This window comes from Suricata suricatta, chromosome 12 (assembly GCF_006229205.1).
Source record: "Suricata suricatta isolate VVHF042 chromosome 12, meerkat_22Aug2017_6uvM2_HiC, whole genome shotgun sequence".
NCBI classification, from domain to species: domain Eukaryota; kingdom Metazoa; phylum Chordata; class Mammalia; order Carnivora; family Herpestidae; genus Suricata; species Suricata suricatta.
Window position 1 is genome coordinate 20,048,535 of NC_043711.1, and position 12,278 is coordinate 20,060,812.

The 12,278-nt window shown below is 53.8% G+C and overlaps 3 protein-coding genes across 7 annotated transcripts in view; 2 read left to right on the forward strand and 1 right to left on the reverse strand.

Moving 5' to 3' along the window:
* Positions 1-43: 43 nt before the first annotated feature.
* On the forward strand, positions 44-6,757 carry PARP3 (poly(ADP-ribose) polymerase family member 3). Of its 5 annotated transcripts, none has more exons than XM_029917430.1 (11): positions 44-544; positions 1,181-1,422; positions 2,061-2,186; positions 2,394-2,582; positions 2,794-2,926; positions 3,006-3,232; positions 3,492-3,638; positions 3,846-3,932; positions 4,195-4,372; positions 5,591-5,746; positions 6,190-6,757. In XM_029917430.1, exons 2-11 carry the CDS (start codon positions 1,240-1,242, stop codon positions 6,357-6,359), a joined length of 1,596 nt encoding a protein of 531 aa, XP_029773290.1. In that variant the 5' UTR covers positions 44-544; positions 1,181-1,239; the 3' UTR covers positions 6,360-6,757. The 5 variants fall into 5 exon arrangements, with proteins under 5 accessions (XP_029773290.1, XP_029773292.1, XP_029773291.1 ...); XM_029917432.1 differs by having other exon boundaries at positions 1,185-1,422; XM_029917431.1 differs by having other exon boundaries at positions 45-544; positions 1,233-1,422.
* A 2,169-nt stretch (positions 6,758-8,926) lies between these two features.
* Positions 8,927-12,278, reverse strand: part of PCBP4 (poly(rC) binding protein 4) — a 14,663-nt gene continuing 11,311 nt past the window's right edge. Inside the window, exon 13 of the mRNA XM_029917784.1 lies at positions 8,927-10,081. Coding sequence (XP_029773644.1) covers positions 10,048-10,081 — 34 coding nt within the window. The 3' untranslated portion in view covers positions 8,927-10,047. The remainder of the gene's footprint in view (positions 10,082-12,278) is intronic.
* The window catches only part of GPR62 (G protein-coupled receptor 62), a 1,970-nt gene continuing 1,437 nt past the window's right edge, over positions 11,746-12,278 (forward strand). Inside the window, exons 1-2 of the mRNA XM_029916281.1 lie at positions 11,746-11,898; positions 11,972-12,271. Coding sequence (XP_029772141.1) covers positions 12,002-12,271 — 270 coding nt within the window. The 5' untranslated portion in view covers positions 11,746-11,898; positions 11,972-12,001. The remainder of the gene's footprint in view (positions 11,899-11,971; positions 12,272-12,278) is intronic.

Sequence of the window (12,278 nt, forward strand, 5' to 3'; positions counted from 1 at the left end):
CTGTGTTTGCGGCCCTTGAACGCAAGGAGGCGTCAGAGATGCAGGGCAAGTCTCAGAGCGTGACTCCTCCTCGTCAGGGGCGGGGGCAAGAACGAACCAGCCTGGCACTAGATAACCCGGGGGATCTAGGCAGCCCCGAAAAGAGATAGGCAGTGCCCGCACCTGGGCCCAAGGTCACTGGCAACCGGCGGACTTGTATTGCGTGCCTCAGGCCAGACAAGCGGCGCTAAGGACGCGTCAATCCCTTAGGCCTTGGCTGTATCCCGATCAAGTGTCCACTCCTCCGTGGAACAGGCTGCCCGCCTCCTCCTGCCCAGCCTCTGACTCAACTTGACTGGAGGCCAGATAACTAGAAAACCACACCCTCCACTTCCGTGCTGCCCCCGCCCCCACCTCTGGCGATTGTAGGGAAATCACTCCCCAAGGCACGCCTGAGGTTACAGAGGGTTGCTAGACAAGGCCCTAGAACTGGAACTGCTGTGGGGGTCCTGATACTAGAGCTGGTGGCCACCATCTGTCCCAGGTCACTGCTTCTTTCTCCTAGGTGAGTGCCCTATGGCCCTGTCACAGCCCTCTGCAGGGCAGGGCAGGGATGGGTGGGACTGGCCCTTGCCCTCTGGCAATTCAAGGCCACTGAGCTCAGACCCTGACTGGCACCCCAGAACTTCTGAACCCCTTGGGAATGAAGGGTTTCTGGGCCCCTGGGTCTCAAGTTCTAGAGGGACAGATCTGGCCCCAGGAGTGTGGCCCCTGGCAGCTACTGCCCACTCTCCTCCATAGTTGGGTGACTCAGCCCAGCCACCATGCCAGGCCCATCTGAGTCAGCTGAGGCAGGGGAGGAACAAGCAGTACCCAGAGAGTGCTCTGGAGAGAGGAGGAGCCCAGAAGCAGGAGGGAGGAGATTCTCCTTTCACTTTCCCTCCCTCAACAGAACACACTGGATTGCTAGAGAGGGCAGAGAACCACTCTTGCTTAACCCCAGGGCAGACTGAACAGGGTCCTGGCTTCATGCCTGTGAATGGGGAAAGGGAAAGGTGATTGGTGCAGAGAGCTGGTTTTGATCTGAGTCTGGGGATGGGGAAATGGAAGCAAGGGGAGACAGTGGCTTTGAGGGTGTTGGGGGGGGGGAGGAGAACACCAAAGGTCAAACCCAGAGTGGGGCAAGTTGGTGCTGTGCCAGCCAGGTGGGATGCAGAGGCCATGAAGGCCTGAGGGCCCCCTTTGTGCCCCAGAAGAGCCATGGCTCCAAAGCGCAAGCCCTCGGTGCCATGTGAGGGTCCTGAAAAAAAGAAGGGGTGGCAGGGGGCAGAGGAGGAGGACAGCTTCCGCTCCACTGCCAAGGCCCTCAGAGCTGCATCCACGGAGAAGCACATAGTCCGAGTGGACCCAGCATGCCCACTCAGCCACAGCCCTGGGACTCAGGTAAGCTGTAGTCCCCATCCAGTCTTGGAGCCTACTCCTTCCTAGGTACAAATACACTCAGACCTTCCCACTGGGGCTTGGCTCTGGCCAGATAGCTCAAGGTCCCAAGTAAGCTATGTTCCCCCCTAAACCCCAAAGGCCCTGTAGGGTTATAACCCATCAGATCCAGGCAGGTCATGTGTGCTCTTCAGACCCCAGGGCAGGCCCCTGAGCTTCTTAGGCCTGCCCCTGCCACACTTAAGGCAGGGCTGTGACCCCTCCATCTCCCCAGGGCTCACCTATGCTCCCTAAAGCAGCCTCACAGGGTCATGTTCCCCTGAGATCCCTTGCATGGCAGGGTCATGTCCCTGTCAGCCCCCCAAGGCAGAACCAATATCTCTCTCTGATTCCCTGACACTGCCATGTCCTCCCTGAACTTCCCCCCAACTGTCTGTGTTTAGTCATGTCATTTCAGTCTATGTCCCCCAGAGCAAAACCATGACCTCCTCAAGCCTTCTCTGACAGGGCCTCCTCCAGTATCCCTGGGCAGTGTGACTCTTCCCCATCAGACCCCTGTCAGTGTGCAGCTGGGTACCCTGTCCCACTCAAGGGCAGCCAGCAGAGACAGTCTGCCTTCCCCATGGCCCCTCCGGCCCCAGGTGCATGAAGATTACGCCTGCACCCTGAACCAGACCAACATCGGGAGCAACAACAACAAGTTCTACATCATCCAGCTGCTGGAAGAAGGTGACCGCTTCGCCTGCTGGAACCGCTGGGGTCGTGTGGTGAGGGCCACCTTCCCATCCTGTGTCCACCTCCTCCCCACCTCTCCCTGCTCAATGCATACCCCCTACTCCCCCAGGGTGCCCACAGCTTATTCAGCTGCTGACCGCACCCCCTCCCCACCTCTGACTGCCCGGGCACAGCAGAGGCCAACTAATGTCCACAGTGGGCCCTGTGGCAGGCACCCCCCTGAAGGCTGTTGGTTGCAGGGAGAGGTGGGCCAGTCAAAGCTCAGCTACTTCGTGTTACTGGAGGATGCAAAGAAGGACTTTGAGAAGAAATTTCGGGACAAGACCAAGAACAGCTGGGTGGATCGGGACCATTTTGTGGCCCACCCTGGCAAGTACACACTTATTGAAGTGCAGGGAGAGGACGAGGCCCAGGAAGCCGTGGTGAAGGTGAAGTGGTCAGGGAGGGTGGTGGGCCCTGGGACGAGGGAGGGGACTAGACGGAGAGCCCCAGCCTGCTGTGTTCTGCCACTGTCCAGCTGTGTGGCTTCAGGCACAGACTTCCCCTCTCTGGCCTCAATCTAGCCAGTCTCTGTCTAATGCCAGGCTCTGCTCTGGCTGTGCCCAGCTGCTCCTGCTCATCCATACCCTCTTTCCCTAGACGGATGGAGGCCCAGTGAGGACTGTGGTTCAGCAGGTGCAGCCCTGCTCCCTGGATGCAGCTACACAGAAGCTCATCACCAACATCTTCAGCAAGGACATGTTCAAGAATGCCATGACCCTCATGAACCTGGGTGAGGGGAGAGGGGCCAGGCGGGGTTGCAGGGGCCTGGGGGTTGCGGGGCATCTCCCTGACTCTCCCCACCCCCCTAGATATAAAGAAGATGCCCCTAGGGAAGTTGAGCAAGCAGCAGATTGCACGGGGCTTTGAGGCTCTGGAGGCACTGGAGGCGGCCCTCAAAGACCCCACGGATGGTGGCCTTAGCCTGGAGAAGCTGTCCTCCCACTTCTACACTGTCATTCCCCACAACTTTGGCCGCAGTCGGCCCCCACTCATCAACTCCCCTGAGCTTCTGCAGGCCAAAAAGGACATGCTGCTGGTGAGGGTTGGCAACTGGGTGGGCAGTGGGGCAGACAGACAGACTGGGCAAGGGAGATGGAGGACAGATGGCCAAGAAGGCCCAGATAGGTGGACTGAATGGGTAGGTTGGAGGGCAGGTGCAGGGAAGTCCAGGCAGATAGATGGGGTGGGGGTGCACAGGTGGACAGACAGGTGGAGTGACAATGATCCCAGTCATGTGGGAGGGAGAAGGCTAGGAGTCGAGTGGACAGACAAGCTGCCAGTGCCCATCACTTTAGGTGCTGGCAGACATCGAGCTGGCTCAGACCCTGAAGGCAGCCCCTGAGGAGCAGAAGGTGGAGGAGGTGCCACACCCACTGGACCGAGACTACCAGCTCCTTAAGTGCCAGCTCCAGCTGCTGGACCCAGAGGCCCTTGAATACAAGGTGAGCCGGGTCCCACAGAGGAGCCCAGCTAATAGCGGGCACTGCCCCTCTGCCCAACTGCCCTCCTGATGTGCACAGGAATCCCTTGGGCTTGGCCTTCCCTCCCTGTGTCTGTAGGGCCCTAGGAGAGCTCCGGGTCTGGGACATCAGTGGGGGTTTGTCCACACATCTGTCAGCCTCAGCACCCAGCTTCTGCTTTCCCTGCAGGTGATACATACCTACTTAGAACAGACTGGCAACACCTACAGGTGCCCTGTTCTTCAACATGTTTGGAAAGTGAACCGAGAAGGGGAGGTAAGGAGAGTCCTTCCAACCCACTCCCCTATCACTACTTGACCCTGAAGGAGATGACCTTGGCTTATGTGCCCATTAGTGAATCAGCTTAACAACTTGTCAGTTTCCCCCAGACCCAGGTCTTGTGCATGTGTGCATGAGTGGGTATGATTGGCCAGAGGGGCCTTTGGCCTTGGTGGTTACTCTCTGAGCAGCAGGGAGAAGCACCTGAGCTTCGATAGCATGACCTTTTGTGTTCGTGTTCCCACCTCCTTACCCCCAGGGAGATAGATTCCAGGCCCACTCCAAGCTGGGTAATCGGAAGCTACTGTGGCACGGCACCAATGTGGCTGTGGTGGCTGCGATCCTCACCAGTGGGCTTCGCATCATGCCGCATTCTGGCGGCCGTGTTGGCAAGGGCATCTACTTCGCCTCAGAGAACAGCAAGTCAGCGGGCTATGGTGAGGTACCCCTGGGGGCCGCTCGGGCAGGTACAGGACACTAGGGAGGAGCAGGCCCAGTGCTTGCCCAACACGTGGTGTTTCCAGGAGAGGAAACCTTGAATAGCTACTCACTCACCCAGTGCTCACTGGGGCATCCTGAGTCCTGGGGGGACTCAGAGACAGGTCAGACAGCCCCAGGCAGCATCCCTTCCTGGAGCAGGTCATGCAGACAGGATGAGCATGCCTGCCAGATGTGGAAGGGGAAGCAGTGAAAGAGGAGGCTAGGAGGTAAAGAAAGTAGGAAGTGGCACACAGGCTGGGAGGCTACATATAGCAGGTCAGGAACTCTGAACACAGCCTGATGATAAGGCTCCAAGCAAATGCCTGGTGTGGGTGGGAGGCCTGGGGCCCAAACATCAAGGGAGCTTTATCCAGATAGTGATGGGGACCCTCACCAGACTTGTGTATAGCAGTAGCATCTCAGTGGCTACATCCTTAGGGAGGGCGGCTGAGGCTAGAGGCACAGGGCGGCCATGCTCTCACCCAGGCCAGATGTGATGGGCACACAATCCAGGCAGTGGAGGTGGGGGAAGAAAGAATCCATGAGAGGGACGTGTGGAGATGGGATGGGCCGCAAGTGTGACAGGGTGGAAGGTATCTCTGATGACCCCCAAGGTTCTGTCCAGGGATGTCTTCACTGAGGAGATCTCCCCAGACTGGCTCCTCAGCCAGCCCATCCTTGGAGACCACCACCACCCATGACCCAAGAGAGCAAGGTTGGATGGAGCTGATGTTCTAGGATGTCTGAGGTTGCCCAAGGCCAAGGGGTCCGCCAGGAGGCCAGAGGAGTCTACAAAGGAGTAGAGGGTGGCCTCAGGAGAGCCAGGGCTAGGGGGTGGAGGGTACCAGTGGCAAAATCAGCAGAGCAGGCCAGAGAGGAAAGGCCTCCACCCTGGATTCAGTCACTGGGAGTCCTTTGTTGACCTTGGTGTCAGGGAGAAGCGGCTGCAGACACCTGCTGTCAGGGATCCAAGGAGTCAGGTAACGGGTGGGCTGGAGCACAGTCAGGACAAGGGGTGTTTTTAAGAATGTTTTTAACGAGCTGGTGTTTTAAGAGTGAGCACTTCTCTGGGCTCGGTCAACAAAGCCAGAGGAGATAAAGATGTAGCAGAGGGGGACCAGGGAGCGGGGTAGGAAGGCCAAGCTGCCCACACTGAGCTTCCCTGGGTCCTCTAGTTACTGGTATGTCCTGCGGAGCCCACCAAATTGGCTACATGTTCCTGGGTGAGGTGGCACTGGGCAGAGAGTACCACATCACCGTCGACGAGCCCAGCTTGAAGCAGCCACCCCCTGGCTTCGACAGTGTCATTGCCCGAGGCCACACAGAGCCTGGTGAGTCCTGAAAAGCTAGACAGGCCTGAGGATGGAGACCTGGGGCTGAGCTAGGGGACCAGGATGCTTTCAGGGAGGAGGTGGGCATGGAAGGAGCTGAGGAGAGGGACAAAAAGAAGCAGGCTTCCTCGCTACAGTCATTCACTTTGTCATTCGACAAACATTTGCTAATTCAACGTATCATTCCTGGGCATCCAAGAGGGCTTCAAAGAAAAGGCGTCATTGACCAAGCATTGAAAGAGAAGTAGGAATTTCTCACACAGAGAAATGGGGAGGATATTCCAGGCAGAAGGCTTGGTCTGTGCAGTGGTTTGAAGATCACAAGGTGGGAATGATCAGGTGTGCCCTGTGGCAGAAGTGGAAAGCATAGGAGGCAGGACTCACCAGTAAAGCCAAGGACCAGTGACCCTTGGGTCACCCATGGCTTTTGCTTTACCCTGTAGATCCAACCCAGGACACCGAGCTGGAGCTGGATGGACAGAGAGTGGCAGTGCCCCAGGGCCAGCCCATGCCCTGCGCAGAGTTCAGCAGCTCCACATTCTCCCAGAGTGAATATCTCATCTACCAAGAGAGCCAGTGTCGCCTGCGCTACCTGCTGGAGATTCACCTCTGAGCTATCTGCCTATCCCTGCCCCGGCATAGGCTGGGAGCTAGCCTATCATTTCAACCTTCCTGCCCATCCCCCATTATCACACCTTTGCCCCCAAATCTCCCTCTTGTGTCCCAGACAGTGATCTCCCCTCCTTCCAATCCTTGCTAGCCCTGGCATGGCTATGGCCCCAGAGTCTCGCCTCCTAAGGGGATGGGCGTGATGAAATGCCATTATTACTGGGGTACAGACAGAGCAGCCCGTTCAAGTTAGAGGAGCACAGGCTGAGAGTGGGCAGAATCCCAGATCCACCCGGGCTGTCCACCCTGGCCCAGATTGTCACAGCCAGGGCTGTGAGCACCTGGGTAGTCTAAACTTCAAGCGTACACAGCAAGCTTATTAAATATTGTATCTGCACACTTCCTGGCCTCTGCTTGTCTGTGCTGCAGCTGTACCAGCCCGGGCCTTCGTTTCTCTTGTTGGGGACCCACCACCCTGCACAGCAGCCCAAGCCCCACTCCAGGGAGCAAGCACTCACAAGATTGATGTGGGACACATGTGGGCACAGACACACACACACACACACACACACACACACACACACACACACACACGTCGATCTACATCCAAGTCTGCAAGAACTAGCCTCTTGACCATTGAGCCTTCAGAGGAACTCTCACCAATTTAGAACTGTTGGGCATTTGGGGACTCACCTGGTGATTCTGCATGGACACACCCAGGCAAATCAAGCCTTCCTGTCTTGGGACCAAACATCCACATGTATCTTATATCTGAATATTATTAACAAGTTCAGCACATATCCTTGGAGCACTGCTCTACAATCACAAAAGGAACACCAGCCACCCTTGGGTAACCCTGTCCACAAATGGGGTGCAGGTGCTAGAGAGCAGATCAGGGTCCAGTCCAGGGTCTCACACTGCACTTAGTTGTCATGTCTCATGCATCTCCTCCCGTCTGAAGCCATTCCTCAGCCCTTCTTCTCCCTTCATGACTTTGACACTCTCGACACTCGTGAAGGGGATGGGCCAGTTGTTCATAGACTATCTCAAAATTTGGGTTTGTCTGATGTTTTGTCATGATCAAATTCGGGTAGTGCAGTTTGAGCAGGAACGTGACCTATATATTGTGTCTCTGGTGCACTATATCCAGAGGGACATGTCCCATTCTAGGTGATGTTCATTTTGATCTCTTAGGGTGGTGACCACCAGGTTTCTCCACTGGAAGTTACCATTTCTCCTACTTGTAATTAATCAAAAATATTTGAAAATATTTGAGGTGTAAGTGTCCCATTTTTCCTGGACTTCCACCCACTAGCTTTAATATCCATTGATGATTTTTACCTGAAGTCAATGACTTCAATCAATTTTTGCTAAGATGGTAGCAAATAATAGTTATCTAATTCCATCATTTCTTTTGTATTTATTCATTACTAGTCCTCTTCTTTATTATCCTTATGGACTTGTGGGTTCTTATTTTATGCATTGGGTTATAATCCATTACTGTAATTATCCTGATTTTAAAAAACGCCCCAGATTTTGCCAGCATAAGGTCCTTCAAACAGACTCCTGGGTCTACGTCATTTTTTGAGCACTTTCTTACTTTCTGGCATCACAAGATGTTCCAGGCTCATATCACACAAACCCAAATCAGCCATTTCTCCAAGGAGCCCTGGTTCCCTGGAGCAGGAAATGGTATTTAACATCCTAGATCTGGGCAGGAGGTACGCTCCTTGTTACTGGGGTGTCACTGTAAGTCCTTGTAGTATATAGAGCCAGAAAATATTATAGGTAAATAAATTAACACATCTGTCTATATCTATTTCTCCAATTCCAATCCAACACCACAGGGCTCTTCCATCCTTCCCCAAATATATATTTAAAATATATCTTTTCTCTAACAGTATCTTGGTTTCCATCAACCTTAATATATTTATATATCACTTAATCCCACATAAAAAGGGGTTTCAGAATTGCTACACCTGTACCACCGTGAAAAACAAACGTAAGTTGAGCTCCAGGTGTATTGAATCTTATTCACAACTATCTTCGAGAATGAGGCTCGCTGGTCAAAGCAGCAGTTTGAGCACAGGTTCAAATGTTATTTGGATGAGCTATTTATTTCTCTTCAGTGTGGTTGTTATGCATTTGAAACACAGGGACATTCATTTGTTTCTGTTTATAATTCACTTTTAGGGGGTTTTCCTCATCTTCATTGATTTGTTTTTTTCAATACGTAGAACATTAACAGAGTTCCCAAAAATCCAATCCTTTGGACAAAAACATGGACTGAAAAGTGTCTTTCTCCAGCCTTTCACTCCATTCCCACCAACCTGCTGCAGTTTCTGATTTGTCCTTCCTGCATTTCTTTGTGCAAATTAAACAAACAAACAAAAAACCTCCACATAAACTACAAAGTGTTCCATTCTCCCTCCATTTAAAAATTTTTTTATGTTTTTTATTTATTTTTGAGAGACAGAGACAGTGCTAGCAGGGGAGGGTCAGAGAAAGGGAGGTACAGATCTGAAGCAGGCTCCAGGCTCTGAGCTAGCTGTCAGCACGGAGCCCAACACGGGACACAAACCGTGAGATCATGACCTGACTGAGCCACCCAGGCGCCCTCTCCCTCCATTGTTAATTGAGTGGAACTGTTTTGGAGGGAGTGGACACTCTCCAACCCACCATCGTCTCCGTCCCTCCCCTAACACCTTCCCCAGCCCACCTTTCTCATTTATTCCCACGTGGCCCTTCTGAACCCTTTTTAGGTCCTGGTGTCTCGGGCACTGCACCAGCCCTGCAGGCCCAGCTGGGCAGGGAGAAGAGGAGGGAGAAAGTTTTAGTTACTCTCCTTACTCTGGACCAAGACTTCAAAAACCCAGCTTTGCCTCCTAGAGGCAAATGCCCATGTTTAACCTGTGGCCAGGCTCGGGGAGTGGTGCCTGTGTGGACAGAGCCCATGAAGCAGGTGACCTGGGTTCCAGGTGCAACTTACCTGTGTGATCTGGGACACGTTCCCTACCTCTCTGAGCACCAGTTTTCTCATGTGAATAATGGAGAATTGGATCAAGCCCTTTAAATTCCAGCAGAAAATGAGTCAAATCCAGAGGTTCATGCCCTGCTGGCTACCGTCTAGCTCTATACAATGCTGATCGTGTGCCTGTGGTGGGTTCTAGGGGCACAAAGTCCCTGCTCTCATGCAGCTCACAGGCAAGTACAACAGGCTCTAAACAAGCACATGCTTGGATATGAAATTTATCAAGTAGGGAAAGTGCCAGGAAGAAAAATAAGTCAGGATAAAGGGATTAGTGTTGGGAAGGTGGGGGGATGTTAGAAAAGATGATCCCTGAAGGCCTCTCTCAAGCAGGGTCCTCAATTAGGTGAAGGACTAAGTCCTAGACAGATCTGAGGGAAGTGTGTTCTGATGGAGGAAATAGCACGTGTGAAGATCCTGAGGTGGAAGCCAGTTTGACATGTTGGAGAATCAGCAAGACAGTTGCTATGGCTGGAAGTGTGGTCGTCAAGGAGTGTGAGGTCAGAGAGACGGGGAGAAGGCCAACTGGGCACAGAGGAGCTGAGAATCTATTCTGATGATGAGAAGCTCTTAGAGGGATGACAGCAGGGTCATGACATGATCTGATTTGTTTTTAGAAGGATCCACTTCAGCTGCCGTGTAGAAAGTGGACTGGAGGGTGTGTTCATCCAGATCCAGTCAGCAAAGCTGAAATCACCCTGGGGATTCCAGACAAGAGGAATTTGATACAGGAAAGAAACAGGAACTACCAGGGGGGCAATTCAAAGATTAGCAACAGCAGGAAGTTGCTACCACCCTTAGGCTGGAGGGATAATGGAAAGTAACGATATTCCATCACAGGAGTCCAGGGTCCGCAGGTGTGGAACCACAGAAGGGGCTGTATGGAGAGAGAAGCTGTCCTCCACAGAGGACAGGAGACTCAGAGCCCCAGGCTGAGAGCATGAGAGGGAAAAGACCTTGGCCTCTTCCCTCCCTCCACCCTCCAGTCTTCTGCTGCTAATTTCCATTACCTGAATACACCCCAAAAGCAGCTGGCAAAGAACCCTGAGAAGTATAGTTCCCTGGAAGGCGGAGCACTGGGGAAGACTGAGGAATGGATCTGAGGACAAACAGATAAATGACTAGCACAAGGTACAGAGGCAGAGGCCAGGAGGTCAGTTGGGAGGATGCTGAAATGGTTCAGGTGAGGGGTGGTGGTGGGGAGAAATGGCTGGATTCACACATATTGATGGACATGGGGCCTGGGGACAGGTAGGCATTAATAAATCCTTCTGAGATGGGGAAGACTCTGTGAGGAGCATGTTGGGGAGAGAGGTCAAGAGTCATGGCTCTGGTTTGGACATAGGACGTTTAAGGCACCCAGTAGTCAAAAGTACTGGGGGGAAATGTTGGAGAGGCAGGGGAGAGAAAGTCAAGCCACCAAGGTATAGACAGGGGTTTTGACAGGGGACTGGGTGACTTCACCTGGGGGAGTATGCCCCATTAGAGTCACATGGCTTCCCTCCCCCCCTCCCCCACCTTGGGTGTGGGGGATGCCATACACTGACTGGCTGGGACTGGGTTTTACACTTTAGGAAAACTGAAGGTGGGGAATCTTGCTCTCCCAAACCCTAAGCCCTGAGAACTGGGGAACGGTGGTTTCCTAAAGGAAACTCAGGGTGCTCTTAGCAGAAGGGGACTTATTTGCTAACAGCAAAAACAAAACCAAACAAAAAAACAGCAGTTGAAATGGTAACTATACTTAGCATGGTGAGCATTTTTTTGTAATGTATCAAATTGTCGATTCACTATGTTGCACACCTGAAATTAATATAATATTGTATGTCAACTGTACTTCAATTTAGAAAAAACCCCAAAACAGCAGTTTCCCCAAGGCCTCCTCCTATTAATTCTACACACTTTTGAAGCACCCAGTCTGTGCCAAGTTAATCCTGGTTGAGAGTCTACTATGTGCCACATCCTGATTTTTCCCTCACCTTTCCTAGCCTCCCCTCTGAGAGAACTAGCCCTCCTGGAGCCCTCTCCGCTGCAGCCCTTGTATTACTAGTACCTCAGTTTCCCGTCAGGACAAAGGCTGAATAATCTCATTACTCCACTGATGGAGATGAGAGGGACAGCATGTGGAGGGCCACTTCCTATCCCGGGGAAAAGACAGAGCAAGGTCCGGCAGACTCCGAAACCCCCACTCTGATGTCCTCAGTCTAGACTCCAGCCTGTGCCTATTCTGGGCCCCCCTCTAGAGGCACCCCCAGCCCTTCCACAGCACAGTCTCCAGCCAGCAGCTGGCAGCTGCTAGGACCCAGGGGCTGGTGCCAGGCCCTGCTCCTCCCTGGCCAGCTCTGTCTCTACAGGGCAACATCAGAGTGTCAGCCAGTACCATCTCCAGCAGAGACTGAGTTGCCGAGGGAAGAGGAGAGAGCAGAAGTCCTAGCCTTGCATCCCTCCATGGGGCCGGCCAAGCTCCTGAGAGGATGGCGGCCGGGGCAATGGAGCCAGCACCGGGGCAGCCTGTGAGGTGAGGGGCCGGAGGAGCGAGGGACAGGGGATGGGAAGGGGGGAGGGAAGACGCTCCATTTCGCTCTCTGCAGCCCAGCACAGGGTGAAGTCCCAGAGCTCGAATGGCCAACATCACAATCCTGAACACCTCAGAAGTCGAGGTCTCGGCGGGGCTGATCCTGGCGGCTATCCTGGAGGCGGCAGCACTGCTGGGCAACGGCGCGCTGCTGGTCGTGGTGCTGCGCACCCCAGGACTGCGTGACGCGCTCTATCTGATGCACCTGTGCATCGTGGACCTGGTGGCGGCCTCCTCCATCATGCCGCTGGGCCTGCTGGCCGCGCCCCCGCTCGGGCTGGGCCGTGTGCACCTGGGCCCCGCGCCGTGCCGCGCCGCGCGCT

Excerpts from the sequence above, each read along its gene's own strand:
- PARP3 (XM_029917430.1), top strand. The coding sequence starts at position 1,240 with ATGGCTCCAAAGCGCAAGCCCTCGGTGCCATGTGAGGGTCCTGAAAAA. Across the intron at positions 1,423-2,060 it reads GCCACAGCCCTGGGACTCAG|GTGCATGAAGATTACGCCTG; the intron begins GTAAGCTGTAGT and ends CTCCGGCCCCAG. Across the intron at positions 3,933-4,194 it reads AAGTGAACCGAGAAGGGGAG|GGAGATAGATTCCAGGCCCA; the intron begins GTAAGGAGAGTC and ends CCTTACCCCCAG.